The following is a 21,958-nucleotide window of genomic DNA, read 5'->3' as shown; positions in this document are numbered from 1 at the left end:
TAAAGCCTCGACGCGTCTTGCTTCCGAGGAAACGCGCAAAGGGTTGGGCTGCCAATCAGCCACGGATCGCTGTGGATGCTCAGTAGCAATACTCAGGATCCTTTCCGCGCTCAAACTACAAGAAATCCAGAACCGCTATCCTATGCAGACTGGGTAGATATACTATTGGAAGCAGCGGTACTTCCTTACGAACCAACAGGAACCGATCAGGTTTAAACTAACACTCACTCTCTCTCTCTCTCTCTCTCTCTCTCACACACACACACACACACACAAGCCTGTTACTTCAGCGGCCTCCGTTACGAGACTATCAAAGCAGGAGAAAGAAAAGCTGTCCATTTCTGGGTGTTGGGGAAACCCGGGAGATCTTTGGCTCTGACTGCATCGCTTTTCTAGCCCGCGCCTCCCCATTCGCCCCCGCCACTCGCCTCCCCAGGGCCAAAGCGGCGGTGCTTCCCATTCCGCGGCGCCACGCGAGGAGAAAACCCCCCGGCGGTGGTCCTCCTATCGGCTTTCCTCCTTGGCTGTTGTTGTTTTCCTTGCCCACGCACGCCCGTGTGAGTTTCTCGCACTCGCTCTTTCTGCTAACACAGAGGCACCGACGCGCGGGCGCGCACACACACCGCCGGATTCCGCTGGAAGTGCAGCGTGGTTGGTGCACGGCTCGGTCTAGTTCAGCCGCTGCGTTTCGCTGGGGCGCAGCAGCTCCTCCCCTTGGTGGTGCTATCCTCTTACTTGATCAAATCCTCGAACGTGAACAGTTTCACTGAAAAGCACTTTTTTGGGGAGGAAGGGGGGGACAAAAAGAAAGAAAAGAAAGAAGAAGAAAAGAGAAAGAAAATCCACCAAGTGAAAGAACAAGAGTCCCAACTATACAGGAGTGTGTGGTTTTGTTTCGGGTTTTTGTGTGTGGCGGTGGGGATTTGTTTGAAAAAGAAAACAACTGCTCGTCATCAGAGAGGAAAAGGTGGAAGAAGAGACCTTTGGCTGCCAAGGAACCCTCCGAATCAACCAGCTTCTCCCCTCCCTCCTTTTCTAAAGGATCTGCCTCTCCCACCCCCCCACCCCAAACAAGCAACTCTCTCTGCGAGGCATGGAGAGAGGCTCTGGCTGGTCCTCGGGCTGCTGCTCCATCGCTTGGATCGCCTCGACATGGCTCTGGCTGGGCACTTGGCGTTTCACCGGCGCTGAGATAACTTGCCGCTCTTGCTTTGCCGCCGCCGCTTCGTTCTCCACATCTCCGGCATCTTTCCGGGTCCAGCTTCTGCAGCAGCAGCAGCAGCCGCCGCCGCCGCCTCTGGAGGTTCCTCGGGGAGTGCCGCTTGGGCCAAGCGGCGGGGACGGCGGCGGCGAAGGGGAAGCCCTGCCGGGGAAACCCGGCGGAGGATGGGGTGCTGGGGGCGAGGGAGAAGAAAGAGAAGGCGGCGGCGGAGGAAGGGAAGAAGCGCTCCGGAAGGATCGGGGTCCGGGAAGGGGTCAGCCGGCGGCTGGGGGGGTGGGGGGGCTGAGCGCCGGCGGGGCGCGCCTGAAGGGAACCTGGAGGGCGCGCCGGAGCCCCACGCCCGGCCAACTCTTCTCGGCCAGGGCGAGGCGCCGCGGAGACTCGCCGGCGCTTGGCCGGGAGGAGACGGAGCGGGCGCCCGGAGCCGCCAGGGAGGAGGAGGCGGCGGAGGAGGCAGGAGTCTCTCTTGGCAAAATGCCGGGCGGCAACCCTCGTGAGCGCAGGGCCAGGAGAAGCGCCGAGGAGCGGCAGCCTTTGGCCCCGGACAGCCTCGGGGCAGAAGCGGGCGCCTGGGGCGTCTCCTTGACCGACGGCCAGAAAGCGCCGCGAGCGCCAGGCAAAGGTTCCCGCGAGGAAGGGCGCACCGGCAGGCTGAGGGGAGCGGCAGGCGGCGGAGAGGAGTGGAGGCTGAGCAGCACGACCTTTGCCCTCGCCGGAGACTCGGCCCACAACCAAGCCATGGTGCACTGGTCCGGCTACAACAGCAGCGTGAGTCAAAGGGCCCCTCGGGGACTGGGGCGGGAGGGCTGGGCTGGGGGGGCGTAGTAGTGCCCTGGCTAGGCAGGCACAAGTCCACTCCCTTTGTTTTCCTGCTTTGCCGAAAAGAAGAAGAAAAGTTTTCCCATTCCCATTGGCTGGGGTGAAATAAACACGGTCAGGGGAAACGCGCGACAAATCCCAAAGCCGTGTCATCTCTGGGTGGCTGGTGGGTGCCAGGGAAGGAGGGAGAGTCCTACGGTCCCCACTTTTTATTAGGCGGTGGGAAACGCGGAATACGAGCTCCTGGAGGAAAGTTCGGTCAGACGGTTTGTTTCAGAGAGAGGCTCTTTCTTTCTCTATTAAAAAAAAACCTACAACCTTCCTTCTTCCTCTAAGAGAGAGAGAGAGTTATGCTCTGGACATGGCTTGTAATGCAGTTGCTTTCTCTCTTCCGCCCCATCCGTCCCTGGAAACCCTTCAGTGGGTCCGTGTGGCCTCGGTTGGGGGGGGGGGCAGGCTGAGAGGGAGGGAGGGGCGTGAGCCTTCTCCGTAGTTTAGAGCCTGGCGTTTCATTTATTAAGGGAAACGCACGTACCCCTCCCTCCTCGCCTCTCTGCTGACATGCAATGAAAGAAGAGGAAACAATTTCAAACAAATCAGAGGTAACTCCGAGCCTCTCCTTTCCAGTCAATAAAAGAGTCTGATAATAATAGCAACAACGATAATAATAATAATAATAATAATAATAATAATAATAATAATTGGAAGGATTCCTAAAAGTTTGCCTGACGGATTCCATTTGTGTGTGTATGCATATATTTTCCTGGACGCAGTCTTATCAAAAGGTGGCGCCCTTGAAGTCTTATTCTGAATAGCTGCGCTTGGAGGATGCAGCTACATTATAGGCAATGTGTCTGCTGGAGAGAGCAATGAAAGGGGCATTGTTAGGTTGACTTAGCTAGCTAGCATCTTGCTTCATAATGCTCCTAGGACAGCCATAAGAAGGATTTTCAATTTTATTTTAACCTGATGCCAGGAAGGTTCTAGTCAGTTCTGCCATTAAAGGCTTGGGAAGGAGGCAAAACTGTGCATAGGGTGTTGGGGAAAGCCCACCGGAGGCAATGTTCTGATTATTACTTCCTCCTTTATTGCTTTTTGCATGTACTGTCACCAGGCACAGAACAATTACAAGCACCAAGTGGAACATCCAGCTCTGAAAATTCCATATTCTGTCTTTTCATACAGTTTTTACTTCCCAGTCGTTATTGGTCGTTTGGGGCCCAAAACCTTTGGTGTCTTGCCTATTCCTATACATTGTCAGAAAACAACAACAGCCTCATACACATTTTGATCTGGAAGGCTTACTTTTAGTTTATCACCATTTGCCTAGCAATGGAGACTTGAGTGCAGGCTACTTTTCACCTCATCGTGCCGTGGACACCACATTACTAAAAACAGAAGCAATAGTGGGTGTCTTAAAGATGTGCCATGTCTAGGGAAGCACTGCGGAATCCTGATTTTTAACAGCTTTGATCAGTGCAGTGAAATTAGAAGTTGTTTCTCTTGTCTTAAGTGTTCAATGATTCACCAAAGGAGCTAGTCACTGATACGGGTTTTCAGTACTTGATTGCTTCTGGTTCAGTTCAGAATGCTTCTGGCACTTTGGGAAAATAAAGATGTCATTTTTGTCCAAAGGCAAATGTCAGACGATGATCCTCTTTACTAGGATGGATAAATAATGCTAGATCTCTGCTAATAAAACTAAGGACTCGCTACAGGGTGCCAAATAGCCAAGTACCCTGCAGTAGCGTTCTTGGTTCCCTCCCTGATATTTTGGGCTGGAAATATCTGGCTGCAAAGATGCTGCGTTTCACTGATGGAATGGCATGGATCACTGTGGCATTTGTGCGAAGGGAAGAACGAGCCAGCGTATTAATGAACAAGTACTGTAATATCCACGATGTCTGTAACTAGAGGTCCTGCTTCTGGGGACTTTCCCCTCTTACTCCCTTGTGGGAGAATGCAAAGGCTGCAGCTTGTGATTAATTAGCTTTGCTCTTAAAAACCAGGCACTGTTGTGAACCTACAGGGAAAGTCAAATGCTCAACTTGACTCTGAGAAGCACTGCTGCTTTCATGTGTTATCAGGAAACACCCTCCATCTCACGCCAGTAATCAAAAATAGTGGCTGACTCTTTTATCCTTCCTTCTGCAGCCGTGCTTCCGTCTACCCAATTTGACAATAGGCTTGATTGTGGCATAAGGAGGTCAAGCAATTGGCCCAAAGGGGCAGGGTGAAATAGCGATTTGGCTCAGAGTAGAGCTCAAAGCTATTATATACCTGACCGCAAGACTTCATCCGTGCCTGGCTGCTGCTGGGGAACATGTTTTCTGAATGCACAGAGGAGATGCAAAGCATCTGAGGGGGCGCAGGGAATACCAAGGCACGTCCCCTCACTGCGTAGGTTGTGCTATGCTCTCTTGAGCAGCTCGGTGCTTCAGTTCTGACTTTGCTCACGTGATGAGCACATAGGGGTTGCATCCCTGCTTCCCCTCTCTCTTTGTGAAGATTTGACTTGTCAAAGTCTCCTCCTTGCTTTTTGGCAGGCGTCGGGAACTGGCAAAAGTAGTTGTTTGGCACACAGTTAATTTCAGGCTACAGATCTCTCCTGGGGTTTTAAGAACTGGTAGAAAGGCAATAAGAAAAGAGTGGATTTTTTTATTATTAAAAATGCTAATGGAGAATAGAAGCTGCATGACACTTAGGAAGAAGTTGGGGGAGCATATTCAAATGAAGAATAATGAAAAGCATTTTAAAAAATGAAAAGAGAAATTGTGTTTTTACTTGCTAGAGAATTTCTTTTTAAGGCAGATCAGGAAACACTCACACTTTCAGCTATAGGCTTAGGAAGTACGTTTCGGAACACGTGTGCATGCACATGTATATGCGTGTGCATGCACATGTATATGCATGTGCACATGTAATTATGAGTGTCAGTAATATGGACCAAAGTAAATCAGTTGATTCCTTCGCATCCCACTTCCCTTCGTATAGCAAAGAAACTGTAGCTTGCGTGCCACAATGGGGGGCTATGGAGCCGAATCCAGTTCTGCTTATATATCTCTAGCATCTCCTCCATTAGATATTAATGTGGAATAATAATACTAATGCAATCTTTTGGGAGTTTCCCGTGCTCAGTTTAATACAACTGAATGTGAATTTGTACTGTGCAGACCTTAGAAAGAGGCGGGCTATGCTGGTCCCTTAATAGAATGCTTGTGTTGGCCAGAGAGTGAGACGTGAGAGACACATGTTGTCTGTTATGGAGCCTCTGAATGAGCATTCACTGCTTTTACTACCCACATGGGGAGAAGAGGTTTGCATGGGTTTTCCACCACAAACAAATGAATCATCCATTGTTCTTTTCCCCTGGCTTTTCCCACTCTCAGTGCACTACCTTTTGCCTTTCTCTCCACATTCTTTTGGATAGCCTCCTTTTCCTCATCAGGATTCAGCTACCTTCTCCTTCAAGTCCTGCCTCAAGAACTACTCCCACCGCAAAGGCTTTTCTTATTACCTTGGCCTCAACTTACCTAGTGGTGCAGTAAGGGAATTCCAGACTCTGGTCTTTTAGATGACAATGTGTACAGTGGTACCTCGGGTTAAGTACTTAATTCATTCCAGAGGTCTGGTCTTAACCTGAAACTGTTCTTAACCTGATGCACCACTTTAGCTAATGGGGCCTCCTGCTGCTGCTGCATCGCCGGAGCCCGATTTCTGTTCTTATCCTGAAGCAAAGTTCTTAACCTGAAGCACTATTTCTGGGTTAGCGGAGTGTGTAACCTGAAGCGTATGTAACCTGAAGCGTATGTAACCCGAGGTACCACTGTATTCACTTACTTCAGTATGTTGTAGGACAGCCCTGTTGCATTTGGGGCCTCTCCTGCTGATTCTGCTCAGTGGGGGACTTCTGTTCCAAAATCCTGCCCTGACAGCACCATTGAACTTACTTGTTCCTCTGCTGCCACTGGTTCTGTCCTTCCTCATCACTTCTCTAGCAATTCCTGCTTCCTATCAACTGTATTGTACATTTTATATGGCTAGTGTTCACATCAGCTGTGTGATCTGTGTACTTTGCAACAGAAAAATAAGACTCACTTTTTACTTCACACATAGAAAAATATGTGTGAAAAATATTTTTTGTATATTTACGGGAAAAAAAGAAAAACCAGCACATGAAAAGCCCCTGAGAGGGAAAAATCAAGCAAATCTTAGGCTAGAGAGTATCTGTACAAGTGTTGATTTTGGGTTAGGCTTTCTGAAAATTATGAAATGAGCTGGAAGTGTATTAGAATCCTATAGCTGGTAAACTACATAACATATATTTTCCTTTCACCATAAAGTGATGAAGTGAAGGCAGGAGCTGTATGCTATCAGAAAGCATATGACACAGTCAACCACAAGGTCAAGCCAATTAGGAGGGAGGTCACTCCTGGTAGGTCAGGAATTACATTCCTCCCAATTGACTTAAGCTTATAATTGGATGTTTGGGGTCATCTGTGTTCTGACAATTAGGCTGCTGCCATTTCTACTTCCATTAATAAGTGTCTAGCGTCAATTGCTATCTTTCCTAAGACTTTAGACACCAAGGCTTTGGCACCCAAGGCCCATGGGAGATTCCAGTGGCTGCCTTTTTAGAGAGGGCTATCTTTGCTAGCAGTATAGTGTTAGGGAATTATGAATCAGGGGTTTTGTTAGGAGCTCTTCCTACACTTGAGTAGGACCCTGGTAGAGACACATGCCCGACTGGCATGTTCTCTCCCTCCTGGTCATTCATTCAAGAGCTTCAAAAGCTTTCTTCTGCCTTAACATCACAGCGACCGATGCCAACAGACATCGGCACACTTAGGGATCCAGTAGAAATTATCTACGTACTGAGATAGTGGCAGCAACCCAGTAAAAACAACAGAGTTCTGTGGCACCGTGAAGTCTTAACAACTTTCTAAACTAAAGCCCACTTTGCTGGATGCAACAAAAGTTTATGTCATAATGACTGAATTTGTTGGTCTTTAAGGTGCCACAGGACTCTTTGGTTTTTTTTGCTGCAACAGACTGGCATGGCATTGGCCACCCTTCTGGAATTGTTGCATTAGTAACTGCAGAAACTGAACATCAGTCGTCATGACAGTGGGAATTGCTACCAGAGTTCTGCAGCTGTGCCTGTTCATTTGCTACCTGTTCTCTGTGATCATGGGCAAAGGCATGCCCTCATCACCACCCTAGGCAGAGCCAGTTGATACCATATGAACCAGTCCAGAGTTTCACATCCATTAACAGATAGACTGATCACTTCTTAAAGATGTGAGGTGACTGCTGCTGAAAGTTCAGCTCTTGATTAATCTCAGATAAGTAAACATGGATAAGTCACATGGAAACAATGCAGAATGAGAAATAAAGACCATATGAGCCCCATTCAAAGAAACATAAATGTTAAATTGTCCTGAAGCTTTCACTGATGCTAAATGTGGCTGCTTGAAACATTTGAAGAAATAGTGTCTGACTTCAAGGAGGAATGCAACCACGTTCCACTCTCTGCATGGGATGCTATTTTTCTCTTCACACCATTGAAGGTGTTGGGCATTATTGAGACAAGCCAGGACATTTTGCACAGGGATGGGGTAGCTGTGGCTTATGCATCTGTGAAAGATATTGGACTCCCACTATGCATTAGTCTGAGCCAGGGATGATCAGAGTTGCAGCCCAGAAACATCTGCAGGCCCACAAGTTTTTCATCTCTGGTTTAGAACTTGGCTTTCTTATCAGTTATAATTTCCATCCCTATGAACAGCCAGAGGAATGAAGAAAGGCATTTCATTTCTGCTGTGCTGGATGAAGTGTGTTGTCTGTCAAGAGATTTGGGGCTCCTTGTTTGGCTTTGGCTGAAATTCTAAGCATTCTGATTTGGAAGAAAGCCCCATTGAAAATCAATGATACACTTCTGAATAAATGTAATTTGGGCTAGTCAGTCAAGAGGCCCCGACTTCCTGGGTTTTAGAAAAACGCTACAAGGTCAATGTTCTTATTTTATTTTCCAGAGCCTGGTTTATGCAACTGTGAAAGTCTTGAGTCCTTGTGGCTTCGCTCCCTCTAGTTAAGATTGTTTCTCTGTTCTTTGTGTTAATTATATATTGTAAGCATTTATATGCATGCAATTATCTATGACAATAAGTAATTAATTGTATACATACATGCATCTAGAGTCCTTTGTGCAAAATCTAAACAGTAATTAATTGTTCCTCTTCCTTGTGGCTCTGACATCTTTTGCTCAAAGAACTGGAAATGCCTTTGTTGGATAGAAAGGTCTGGAAGGGTGTGCCTCTCTGCCTGCTCCTTTTTGGAGGTAAGGCTGGGTATGAATGCCTTTGGCAGTATTCTGGTGGGATTGCTGGCTGCTAATGTTCACATGTCAGTCTGATGCTGTTATTTTACCTCTCACCTTGGTGAGATGCACATTGGGAGCCTGATGGGCTGTAATAGGTGGCAGGTGGTTTTTTAATTAAGGGCTCTAACAAGAAAGGATGGTGACAGGGACAATACTTGGTTTTATTTTGGAATGGATAGCTCTGCTTAGCAGAGACTCCTAGCCAGATTCCTCTGCTAGAAAGACTCTTAGCCAGATTCCTCAACAGATAGTGGCACAGAAGATGGTTCATTTAGGTTCCTTGCTGAATAACTTACTCCCATGACACTAAACAGGAATGTATCAGGCTTCTTCAACCTCAGCCCTCCAGATGTTTTTGGGCCTACAACTTCCATGATCCCTAGCTAGCAGGACCAGTGGTCAGGGATGCTGGGAATTGTAGTCTCAAAACATCTGGAGGGCCAAGGTTGAGGAAGCCTGGAATATATTCATTGGGACTGAGAGCGCTGCAGCTGGAACAGTGTGTTCCCCTGTCTCCACTTAGTTGTGAATCAGATGTCAGGATTGTCCCTATTTCAATTAATCCAGAGGAGGGAGGGTTACAGTTTCTTAATATGCTCACATTTCAATGTATTGCTTGGATTTGGGTTACAAAACAAATTAGTTAAGCTGCTTGGATATGGCTGGGTAGCTCAAGCCTTGCTGTAGCTTTGATCTTTCTCTAGAGACCACAGTTCAACACATATGTGTAAGCACTTTTTAAGCCCATTGAAATCAGCGTGTTTGTCAGGGAGGAAAACCTGTTGCCCTGCAGTCATTGTTAGATTGCAGCATCCCTGACCAATAGCCACAATGGCTGGGCATGATGGGATCTGGAAGATCCCTAGCTCCCCAATCCTTGTTTAAGTGTACCCAACTCTGCATAGAATTGTGGACCACAGATAGAGCTGGCTCAAACTATTTTTGCTGCCCTAGATGAATTCAAATCCAAACATCTTAGTGAGGTAACGATTGCTAGTAGTAGATTCACTACTATATGAGGAATGGGTTCATGTGTGTACCATTTTGCCCTTTGCCTCAGGCAGCAAAATATCTTGGCCTGGCCTTAGGATGAACCCAATCTGAACTCCTGGAAAGCTATTGCCAGTCAGTGTAGACATTATTGAGTAAGATGGACCAGTGGTTTGACTCAGTAAAAGGTATCTTCCTATGTTCTATGTTTGCCAGGGGTACTGGTGTATGTGTTTGATTGTTCTATGGAACCCCAGCTTCCCTGGGTCCTGTACCATGTTAGGGATTCCTGGTCAAGCAGAATGTCCCCTCCTGTTCACTCACCCTTCACTTTAGACCTTTGCTGCCACTAGTTAAAAGCGTTTTATTTTTCTGCAAGGCTGCCTTTCACCAACCAGCCTCAAATCCCATTTGTGTCTCCTTGAGGACACCCAAGACAACGTAGAACATGGCACTCTGTGTATTAATTAAAATATATCACAGTGGCTTGCAACAATATAAAAACATAAAACAAATTAAAAACACAGATGTTGAGTGATATGTTCAAGTAGACCGCAAACCTTTTATGAAACGAGTTTAAAAGTTTACTAAAAGGAATAAAAAAGCAGTTCCTAAGAAAAAAAAGGTTTTACATAAGATTCCCAATGGAGCAAACGAACAAATAAACAAAGAGTTAAATGCAGCCTGCTTTCCCTTTCTCCTTAGAAACCCTACATCTAATGAATTACATCCAATTAGCCATGTCTGTAACCCTCCAGGGTGTGTTTCCTTTGTATCCTGAGATCACACCAGATCTGAAAGCCAAAGCAAGTTACTAGCCAGATAGTCCTGGGGCTCCATGACTGCCCTACTTTTGAATTCACAAAACCGAAGGAAGTACTAGGGTTACCCCCCTCCCCCAGCAGACATCACCTATGTGCAATCTGCACCCTTCTCAATGATTTTACCAGCTTCCATATTGACCACTGGTCATGCCAGGTTTAACAAGTTAACCCTATAATTCCCAAACAACCCTACACACAAGATTTATATACAGTGGTACCTTGGTTTGCGAACAGTCTGGTTTGCATACGTTTTGGATTACAAACACGTCAAACCTGGAAGTGTGTGTCCCGGTTTGCAAACATTTTTTGGATTACAACCCATTTTTTTTTGGATTATGTAAATTTTTTTGGGGGGAGGCCCCATTAGCGAAAGCGTGCCTTGGGTGACAACCTGTTTTGGTTTACAAACGAACCTCCAGAACAGATTAGGGTTGTAAACCAAGGTACCACTGTATATACTTTTTAAAAAACAGAAATAGCCCATTTCCTTCCTGTTGTGTCAAAGTTGCTGTGTTAGCTTTTGCATCCAATGGCATTGTGCTGCTGGAAATGCACAGGCTCAAGAAAATGTTTCGCTCCTGTTTGCTTTGGGGTAGGAGCTTCCTGAGGCAGTGGGATCATAGCATTAGCCTGGACTTCAGTTTAGCTGTATCTTGGCTGTGGACCTGGCAGGCCATTCTTCTATCTCCTTTCAAATTGAATGCTTTAAGGTACTGCCGTCATGGCTTGGTTCCCTGCCACTTCATATCTTGGCCCTGTTAACAGACAGTAGCACCCTTCCTCCATCTGCATCAAAGTCTCTAGCACCGTTCCATTTAAAGCTCTCTCCATCCTTTCCTTTGCTTCATTCACTTCTCTAATTTCCCCCCTTTTTTGCACCAAAGAATCTCATGTGCTACCAGCCCACCCCCTCGCTTATTTTCATTTCTTTGTGCCTTCTGCCATGACACTTCTGAAACTTGGGATCGCCTCCCCGCTCTGTGTCAAATCATTTTTCTCTTCCTTTTTTATGTTCCTTTGGCTCTGTCTGCAAAGCCTTGCCTGAATTATATTAGCTTCGTCTTTTAGCACTGCGCTTCTCTTTGACTTTTCCCCTGTACTGCTCTGACTAACTACCCAGGATATCCCCAACTTCCCTCCCAACTAACAGTCTTGTCTGTCCAAAGCTGATTGTGCAGGGTGTGTCAGCGCCATGTTTATTCTGTTGATGGTGCCTATCAAGCACCGTTTGATGTTGGGATCAAATGATGCAAAAGTTTGTAGGATGTGTATTGAAGGCTATGCTTGCACTAAGCAGTTCTCCAGTGGCAGGGTTAGAGGTGGCAGTGGGGGGGGGGAGGGTCCCCCCCACGAATAGCTGGAGCTGCTTGCAGTCAGTCCTGGGTTAGAGACACCAAACTGCAAGCAATACATTTAAATCCTTATATAGAAACTATCCTACTGCACAAAGGGTAAAGTTTATAGATTCGTAGAATCATAGAATTGTAGAGGTGGAAGTAACCATGAGGGTCACCTTGTCCAACCCACTGCAATTCAGGAATCTTTTGTCCAACGTAGGGCTTGGATCCACAGCCCTGAGATTACTAGTCTCCTGCTTTACTAACTGAGCTATCCACGTTATATTAATTGCTTGGGGCACTTTTGCTTCCTAACCCCAGCCAGCTCTGGCATGTGGCCCCCAGAAAGTTGACCAGAAAAGAATGTGGCCCTTCACCAAAGAAGGGTTTTCCATCTCTGATGTGAGGCTTTGCCTGTGGACCTACGCATTGGTTGGGTGGTGGGCAAGGAAGAGGGGAAAATTAGTGCTGCACTATGTGATTTAGGCTGCAATCCTAAACACACTTACTTGGGATTAAATCCCATTGAACTCAGTAAGGATTACTTCTGAATTGATATGCATACGAATACACTGTCTATGATAGGCAAGGGTCTTTTTTAATATCAGTCTTCAACGAGGCACAGCTTCAACTGGCTGGCTAACACTGTACTGAGATGGGTACATTTACAGTGCAGGCTGTCAAGTTCAGATGTGCATCACGGACACCATGAGTCAGTGTCACTTCAGCCTTTGCCAGTGTGGTGCCCTCCATATATTTTGGTCTATGATTCCCATCAGCCTTAATCGGCACCAAGTTGGTGAAAGCTGTCATATAGTAATCAGGTCTTAAGGGTCAGGCAGACCCTTAAGTCCTATGTTCATTTCATTGTCCAGTATTTTGTTTTTCAGACAGAACTTTGGGTTGAACATATAGTAAATAAAGATATTTGCTACCACCCTTCAAATATGTGCAGTATAGACTTATTGAGCTTATATAGTGCACTATTAAGAGACCAGGTGCCAGGGGTATATTTTGATGAATGCAATGTGAATGTAGCTATAGTCCCAGAATGCATATAAAAAGGAACAGATCCATAATTCTAGTCCTGCATCTTTTAAAACAACTATGTCAACTCTCAGTATTAGGAACTTGCTCCAAATCAAGATTATTTTATTCTCTTGCAAATGAATAATAGTCAAACTGTCCACTTTACAACCTGGTAGGAAGCACCATGCTTTCTGCTGGACAGATAAGAGAAACATCAGTAGTCTTGTAACTCAGAATAGCACCACCTAATTAAGCTCAGCTGACCTCCTGCTACCCTCTCCTTGATCTATGCAGCCCTGGGGCAAAAGCGCTGGAAACCGAGAGATCCCAAATACAGCCAGGGAAAGCGTTCAGGAAGCATGGTGGCTAACACTAGAGGGAGTGAGGACATTTAATAAAATATGAAAATGACAGATGAAATTGAGAGCTTTAAAGTGTATTCTGAAAGATTGGTATTGCTGAAATATTAATACTGGAAATTCTCCTGCAGGTAACACACCAAAGCTCCTGCTGTATGAAAGGCTTTCTTCTCAGAGAGAGAAGTTGGGGCATAACATCATGGGCTTAAAATCAAGAGGGTTCCATTCTAAGGGTATCGTGACTACTGGGAGATCATTCAGGCTGATGGTGCATTCATTCATTTGTTGGCTATTTTATCCTCTGTGGCTTCCCTTTTTATTACCAGAAAGTATTTGCCTGATCATAGGATGCACTTGCCTGCTTTAAATTATCATCTTCTCTTGGCCTGTTTCTAAAATGAAATCCTTCATCTCGGTACTCCATCCTTTGCTTGTGAAACCATCCCTGCATCTTTACTGCTGATAGATGTCCCTGGATGGCACAAGGGAGGATGATTAACTCTCATGGTGCTGGAAGCATAGAAGCTCATCCTTCCCGCTGTTGGTTGATTGAAGGGGAAAGCCGACTACAGACTTGTGCTTTCTGCCTCCTGGAGGAAGTCCACCCATTAGAAACTGAAGTCTTGGAAGATTATTTTGTTACAGGATATTAAACCATTTTCAAGTTAATTAATTTACTTTGAGAAAGGATATTTGTTGGATTACTTTGAGGGAGGAAAAAATGTTGTCATTTACAGAGTGCTGGACTTAATGAATGAATTTTATGCCACACATATATGAATCAGATCTCATGCAACTAACGGAGCACAAAAAAGCCAAGGTTTTGCCCAGGTCCAATTATTTTTTATGCCATACTGTAAGTTGCATGGATTCCCACTGACAGAGAAGAAAGAGCACCTATGCCCTTTTTGCATGCTTCTTTAGGTTGCAGTGATAATTTGCAGTGTAGAAGCTAGTTACTTCTAGAGACTCCTGAGATATTATAAACCTTTAATTAAAATGAAAGCAAGTTTCTGTCCCTCATCATTCTGAAAAAAATGCGCCATCTGTTCATGTATCCATTCATCTACCTACCTGCAACATGTGTGTCTCTCTTTTAACTGAGAGGGTTCACAATTCCCTTAGATTTAGTTTCACTGGACTAGATTGCATCCATTTGAATGCAAAGTCCAAAACCCAATTTGCAATCTTTGCCCCATATGAGCAAAGGGCTTGTGTGATGTCTGAAAGCAACCATTGTGGTGTTTATTTCCTTTCTTCATCTTGACCTGTCAACCAAGTGGAGAAACTATTCCTTAGGACCAGAACTGTAGTGGGCAAAATGGATTTAAACCTATGAGATTCAGGTTGATTCAGTCTTTAATTTGCAGAGAAAACACTGGGGATTCCCTCAAAACCACAAACAAACCTCTGCTTGATTCACAACATCAGCTTCCTTCATTTCTCTAAACTAGATTGATAAAGTAGGTGGGCAGTTGGATCTGCAGAATCCACATGAACTAGTTCAGCCCAATGTCATAATTATGGTTACACTGATTGTTGTGGACTCTGCAGGTTGATCATCTTTACCCCTTCACCAAATCTGGAGTGTTTTCGTAGGTAAATGGCACCCCCCTCTGCCTCGGTTTACAGCTGGTGAAAGGAACATGGCAGTGCCCTATTTCTACAAAAGACTACAGTTCTCATTCCATGGCTCTAGCACTGTGGGATAGTGCACACTTTGGTGCACTGTTTAGACACGATGAGGTCTTGTAATAATAATTGCCCATGGGAAGGTATTTGCCTTCTTATGGATGGCTGGGGCCTGCATGGTATAGCAGCAGAGACTCTGTTCTTGCTCAGCACCAGACAACTGGATTGGGACCACTGAACACATTTGCTCCAACCCACCATGTGTGCATGGATACAGCTAGAACCTCTATGTCCTGCCCCACCACTCTGCCCACACTGGGTCATGCCCACTGAGAGACAATTAAAGAAAATGTGAGGATCTTTCTCCCGCTCGCCCTCTCGCTAAACACATACACAAGTGTTTTGCTTTAACTTGCATCCTTGAGCCTTCATGTTTTCCAGTCACTAAAGCTCTTTTTAAAAAAATCAGAGGATGCCACTTCTAGCTGTGTCACATCTTTCATCCGAGGGTCACTGGGGTCCCTTTGTTCCAGACTCTAGTTTTACAGTGAGCCATTTTAATTAATTTAAGATTGCCCTCCTCACTTGTTCTTCTCTTGTATGATTACAAACAGCCAGAGCCGCATTTCCAGGTGACATTTTTCTACTCTCTTCTGCAAGCAATTGGCTTCATTTCTCTTTCCCCGAAAGCTGGGAGGCCCAACAATAAACTTCTTAATTAAATTTTACATGGCCCTGGGTGTGGGGAATGGAGAGACAAAGGAGGAGATCAAAGTGTAAATAAAGCTTTTGGTAAAAGGTGCCAGCAAATCCCTTTGCTTGGATTGCTGTTAAAATCTTCCACCACCTGAAGGCTGCTGTTTAGTTTAGACAAATGGCTTGTGGAGATGGGAGTATATTACTGAGCAGTTGTTTGCTTATTTACTTCCTAACATTTATATCCCACCTTTCTTTCAACATGGAACCCAAGGTGGCATACTTGTGGCATGCATGCAGACCATTCTAGGGGAAGTATACCCTTAAACACCCCATGATCCACACATTTTGTCAAGAACTATCCAGGGGAGTGTGGCACTGCTCAGTTTTACATTTGGAGGGGGAGCTAATGCCCCTATGTGGTGGAGGTACGGACTCCTCTTCCTCCTCCAAATGATAATGCATCATGAACTGGATGCCCCAAATGAATACTCTTTTGCTGTGATTCTTCTGAAGAACCACATGAACTAGACCTCTGTGCTATTGGATGTTTGCATAAAGCAGAGATGGGGAACCTGTGGCCCTCCAGTTGTTTCCTAGCGTCCCTGGCCATTGGTCCTGCTGACTGGGACTGATGGGAGTTGAAGTCTAATGATACTTGGAGGGTCCGAGGTTCCCCATCCCTAATGTAAAGCAAATGATGTACACGAAGCAGTATTGCCGTGGCAGAAACAGTATTGCTCTTCCACCTGAACTATTCCTCAGGTGATTAAGAATGGCTCCATTGATACCTGTGAAAAGAATATTGAAATCCTTGTTTTGCAAAGGACAGGGGAGTTCTGGGGTTCTGTATCTATACCCTGGCATAGACCAGACCCACAGTTGTGGGTTAATATCTCGCAATTACCCTGGGCAAGCAGGTAGAGAGGTGAGTGCCTTAGGCAGTTTGTAGGTGTTGTAGGCGAATGGTAGAGTGCATGCTCAAGTCTCTACTCCCTAGCACTGCCAGTTAAAATGATCACAGGAAGCAGCACTGAGAGAGGCTCTGTAGAATACAGGCAGTTGAAAGTACTGGATCAAGACCAAGGATCTGGCTCAGTTTGGCAGTATGTCATAAATATGCTCCCCGGTTGCCAAAGATATGCCTGAGAATGAATGCAAATATTGATGGCTCCAAGCTAATATTGGCATCCCAATATACTTTGTAAGCATTAGGATGCAAATAATATTTGCATATCCCTAAATCAGGGCTTCTTTTGAGGACTAGCTCAGTGGAAAGTTCCAGTGCCAGGTTATAGCTGCTAGAGCAGCTGTATACATGATGCTGGTATATGCTGAGAATTCAGCCCAGCCTGACTTTTTGCATTCCGCCACCATAAAATTTATTTATTTATTTGCAAACATTTCTATACCACAGTCATTTAGTGGGGGAAATCACAGTGGTAAATAGCATAAAATCAGCAATAAAATTTCACACACACGTACACATATATGCATCGCTGTTCATTATATTAGCTTAATAAAGCAACATAGCTGGGTCACTCCTCAGGAAAAGGCTGGGTAAATGGATAGAGTTTTAGCAGCCACCCAAATGGCAATATGGTAGATGCCTGCTTGGTGTTCATTGGAAGTGCAGCCTAAGGGGCAGGTGCTGCCACATTAAAGACCCTGCTCTTAGTGGACGTAAGATGAACTTCAGGAGCCTACAGCACTACTAAGAGTGTCTCTTCTGGGGATGTAAGTGACCAGGCAGGAGTGTACAAGCCAAGCTAAGCTGCTCCCAGAGGTAAAGGTAAAGGGACCCCTGACCATTAGGTCCAGTCGTGGCCGACTCTGGGGTTGCAGCGCTCATCTCGCTTTATTGGCCAAGGGAGCCGGTGTACAGCATGTGGCCAGCATGACTAAGCTGCTTCTGGCGAACCAGAGCAGCGCACGGAAACGCCTGATCCCAAATCGTTCTAATCTATATATGTCAATAGCAAGACACTGAACTTGCCCGAGTAGCCTCTTGGAAGCCAGTGCAGTTCTTCCAGCACAGGTGTCAACAGGGCACCTCCTTCACCAACCTGACCCGAATTTCACTGCATTTTAAAAGGAAGCAGGGGCAGATATGGAAATACTAGAGGATGTTTGGTCCGATTGCTTCTTTAAAAAATGTTATCCATGGAATTGGATCAGACGAGCATCCTGCTACTTGTTCCTGTTCTTCTCAACTTCTTTTGCATTGTGTGTCTCTCATCTCTGCTTAGCTCCTGCAAGAGCTAAGCCAGCCTTGTCAGTTTACCTCCGTAGTCACAGCACGTGGCACGTTTTGTGTTTGGGGGAATCTGTCCTGACAAGTGGCAGCCACGGAGAAGCCAGAAGCTACTTCAGGGGCCTGTTTGTTACTTATTTAAACCACTCCTCCCCCCCTTTGTTTTGACTGCTGCCACTGACTCATATACCTCAAACAGCTAAGCTTTGTCAGCTTTTGGGGGGCTTGCAGTGAATAGATGACATTTTTCTTAACCCACCAGAGAAATTAGCAAGATCTATATTTGGGGCCTTTATGATTCAAGCACATTTTGTCTTCTTTGAAAATGTGTTGCACAAGTGCTTGAGTACCTGCTGCCAAAAAGCAAGCAAGCAAGGAGGTGAAGAGAGGGCATGGCCCCCTTCTGTGTGGTCAGCAGTACTGCCTGCTGGAATCCAGTCAAGTAAGGAGACACGTTTGAGGGAGCTGGGGGAGGGCTGTGTTGTTGGGAGGATTCCACTCTGCTTATTTAGGTCAATAGAGTTGAGCAGGTCGTCCCTACCTGCCAAAGCTCATAAATTCTTGCCCTGAGAACTATCATTTCCAAGTATTGCTTAAGTCATCCATCCTGTCACAATCTGAAGGCATGGGAGAAATGGGCTTGGCAGAACAGTTCTGTTATAGTTTAAAGCAGTGATGGCCAAGTTTGTTTTGTTTGGGGACTACAACTCCCATCATCCCAAGCTAACAGAACCAGTGTTCAGGGATGATGGGAATTGTAGTCGCAAAACAGCTGGAGGGCCAAATTTGGCCATCACTGGTTTAAAGCGATTTCATTAGGCTGATGGAGGCTGAGGGAGAGGAGGGACCTGAATTTGGGACACCTGCTTTTCACTGACATACATCCTTCAGTATCCAGATTTCAGTTGCGCCAAAGAGCACATGGACTAGGATAATTAGCTGAAGCCTCCCCCTGTTGATCATTAGATTCACTTAAATATCACAAGGTGCCACCAATACAATTGGATTCTTAATTGCTGTGTGGATGTCAAGCACCTAGGATATATTTTTTTAAAAGTCCAAGTTAGGTTGGGGCTTAGGAGTGTTGCCACTGAATCACTTTGTGGCCCTGTAGATATAAGGTTGGATCATCAACAGCAGCCGTGGAACCTTGTTGCTTTGCCACCCCAAATGTTAGACGTATGTGACCTTTGTCTGAAGCAGAGATGCTTGTACAGTCTGTCTCTTTGGGTTTCTCTCAGTTTCTCATTTTTCCAAACTTAAGATTCAGTTCACTGCATTTCAATATCAGCGTTTGTTTTTGTTTAAAAAAAGTCCTCATGGAAATTCACGAGCATTTTAGTTCGTATTTTTCTGAACATACCATTTTTGGAGTATGTAATTTTTCCTTGATACAGGCACACACACCCCTTATGTGGGGGTTACATTCCAGGCCTCCACGCTCATAAGCGGAAATCACGTAAGTGGAGAACACGTTCTAAACACCCTTTAAATGCCCTCTCTGCTGCTCTCTCTCCAATCCAGACCAAAAATACTATCCAAAATAGATCTACAACTAGAATTGAAGCTCTGGGACTGGCAGGAGGATGGATGATGCGAGGAAAAGCAGCAGCAGCTGCTGCGCTACCCTGCACACCAGCTGTTAGGTGGTTAGGCTGAGCAGCCTAAACAAAGCCCAGCTCCACCCCTGGTCCCTTTGGGGCTTCCTCCCACCCTCACTTTGGGTTCTGGGAAGGATCTCCTCATGAGCCATGAAGACTCTCCAGCTCCCTCCCACCATTTCCAGGTTTCGATTGAATTATGTATTTCCCTGCACCATGCATATACACGGTCATGCACAAGTCGATCTTGTGTAAGTGGGGGTGGGATGGAGCCTATATATACATTTTGCCATTTCTCTGCTTATGATGCATTTTGTGTATGTTATTTTCACTAATACAGTGGTACCTCGGGTTAAGTACTTAATTCGTTCCGGAGGTCTGTTCTTAACCTGAAACTGTTCTTGAAGCACCACTTTAGCTAATGGGGCCTCCTGCTGCCGCCATGCTGCCAGAGCCCGATTTCTGTTCTTATCCTAAACCAAAGTTCTTAACCTGAAGCACTATTTCTAGGTTAGCGGAGTCTGTAACCTGAAGCGTATGTAACCTGAAGCGTATGTAACCCGAGGCACCACTGTACAGTATATGCATTTGCATCACAAAATTTGGAGAAGCGTGGATTTGGAAACATAACTGCGTTTTGTTTTGCCTATTATTTCTGGAATGGCAAATTAGATTGGCTGGCATTAAAATGTGAACTGAATTGAATTTCTTCCCCATCGCTATTAACCACAAATGAAAAGAATGAGTTGCACAAAACTGAACTCATTACAAACTGAACAGCAACCTGTAAATTTGGGAATACCAACTACTAAATAAGAATGGGTCCAAGTTTGCAGTCAACAAAGCTTAAAGACAGAGTAAATAAAATATATTTGGAATTAATTAAAACAGCTTTAATAAGTCATTAAGGATTAAAATACAATTATAAAATAACATACTAAATATCACAGCTGTTGATCCTGCTTATATTCTCACCTAATTAACAAACCGTAGTTTTTTGTTTTTAATCTTGTTGTTGGTCTGTTAGTGAGAAAACAGCCCTTATGTATTTAACTTCATAGTTTTCATGTATTGTTTAGAGCAATACAGGGTGAAGTTCCCCTGCCTCCACTGCTGAAGAACTTATAAAGTGTTTGGATTTTCTATAGGGATTGATTTGGAGAGACAGGCTGAGCTCAATTTTTGAATTAATGAATAGTGAATTATGAATTCATGAATGCCAAAGAGTGAGTTATGTACTCTTTAATATTGCACGATAAATTTACGAGTGCAAAAAAGAGCAACAATCTCTTTGAAAACACCATTTTCAGCATTTAATTCCATTTTGAATCTGCCTCATGCAAAATTGCGAAATATTTTGTGTCTAAAAATTATGTGGATATTTGATTTGACATTGCTTGCAGACCTGCTGCCTGTCAACTGTAAGAGTACCATTTGATTACTTGGAAAAGTTACATTATGAATGTATCAAATGTAATTCATTCAAAAAGTGAATTTAGTGGGTTGTATTCACCTAAGTCCTACGCAGAGTAGACCCATTGATAGTAATGATCTGACATTTGCCATGTTCAGTAACTTCAATTGATCTACTCTGAGTAGCGCTAGCATTGAACACCACTCTCTCTTTGTGTGTTGTCAATCAATCCCAGTGTGCACTGGTGCTAATGTCCAGTTTTCCTGTATTAGTTCATTCCCCATGAAATAAAAGGGATAGCCAACAAGCACAATGTTTTTCGATGGAGCTGTAAGGTCACTTCACAATGAGAAATGGTTCATGCTTTGCTGTTTGTGAACTTCCAGGTTGTTGAGCTTTGTGACCTTCTTTGTTTGGCAAATGTTTGTTTCTGATAGGTTGTATAAAACCCTTTTATTAAGCCAAACCTATATGTTCCACCTCTAGCTACCTAAATGTCACTGCATAGGTCAAGACTCTGTGTGGAAAGGGGCAGAATTTCCTCTTCCATACAAAGAGTGGTTCAAGGTCTGCTAAGCAATAATAGATTTTCAATGTGGCTCCTTCTCTGCTCACAAGGCGCCTAATGGGAAATCAGAGCATTATATATCTGAGAAGCTGTAAATAATAATAATAAAAGGCTGTGTACCACGGTAAATCATTCATTTCAAGAGCATCTATTGCATTGGCCTTGAGCTTGGGTTGTTAACTAAGACGCATTGGATACCACTTGTGATTCACCATCCAAATATTGGATACTGCAAATAATGGACAGCCTGTGAGAATAAAAGGGAAAATACAGACTGAAGGTGAAAGCAGCACACACCAGAAATGTGAGCGATTGTCAGGTACGTTCTCAAAGGAGCTCAGTTAGGAAGGATTTCCCCTTCTACTAAAACATTTTGCACCATCCCAGATTTTCGGGCACATAAGCACTAGAAGTTTTTTGTTTTTTTGTTTGCTGTAGGTCAGAAATACTTGGATGAATTGCTGGTGGCTGCACCCGCTCTCCCTCCAGCCTCTTAGTTAAATGGCAGGTGGATGAACAAATGGTGGCAGTTCAGTTAAGTTCTTACTGGGACTTCCCTGCAACCCTGTGAGGAGATGTGTGTGCAGGCTGCAATGATGGCCCACTGTGCTAATACTAGTAAATCCCATCTTTATTTAGAGATTAACCATAGGGCTAGTCCTTTGGAAGACTATCACAAGATGATAGTCTTTAGTGAATGGTCTTGCATTTAACATAAGAAGAGCTCACTGGATCAGGCCACTTGCCCATCTAGTCCAGCAGCCTGTTCTGACACTCCTTCAGCCTAGCACTGAGTCCAGGCTCTGGTCCAAGGTTTGCATGGCCCATCCA

General features: G+C 45.0%; 1 protein-coding gene across 1 annotated transcript in view; it reads left to right on the top strand.

The window, feature by feature from the left end:
- The first annotated feature begins 438 nt into the window (after nucleotides 1-438).
- Nucleotides 439-21,958, top strand: part of SORCS3 (sortilin related VPS10 domain containing receptor 3) — a 419,522-nt gene continuing 398,002 nt past the window's right edge. The window contains exon 1 of the mRNA XM_081863378.1: nucleotides 439-1,990. Coding sequence (XP_081719504.1) covers nucleotides 1,094-1,990 — 897 coding nt within the window. The 5' untranslated portion in view covers nucleotides 439-1,093. The remainder of the gene's footprint in view (nucleotides 1,991-21,958) is intronic.

This window comes from Podarcis erhardii (genome assembly GCF_964252035.2).
Source record: "Podarcis erhardii genome assembly, chromosome: 5".
Classification (NCBI taxonomy): Eukaryota; Metazoa; Chordata; class Lepidosauria; order Squamata; family Lacertidae; genus Podarcis; species Podarcis erhardii.
The sequence above is the reverse complement of the archived record's forward strand: the minus strand, read 5'-3'. Positions and strand labels throughout refer to the sequence as shown.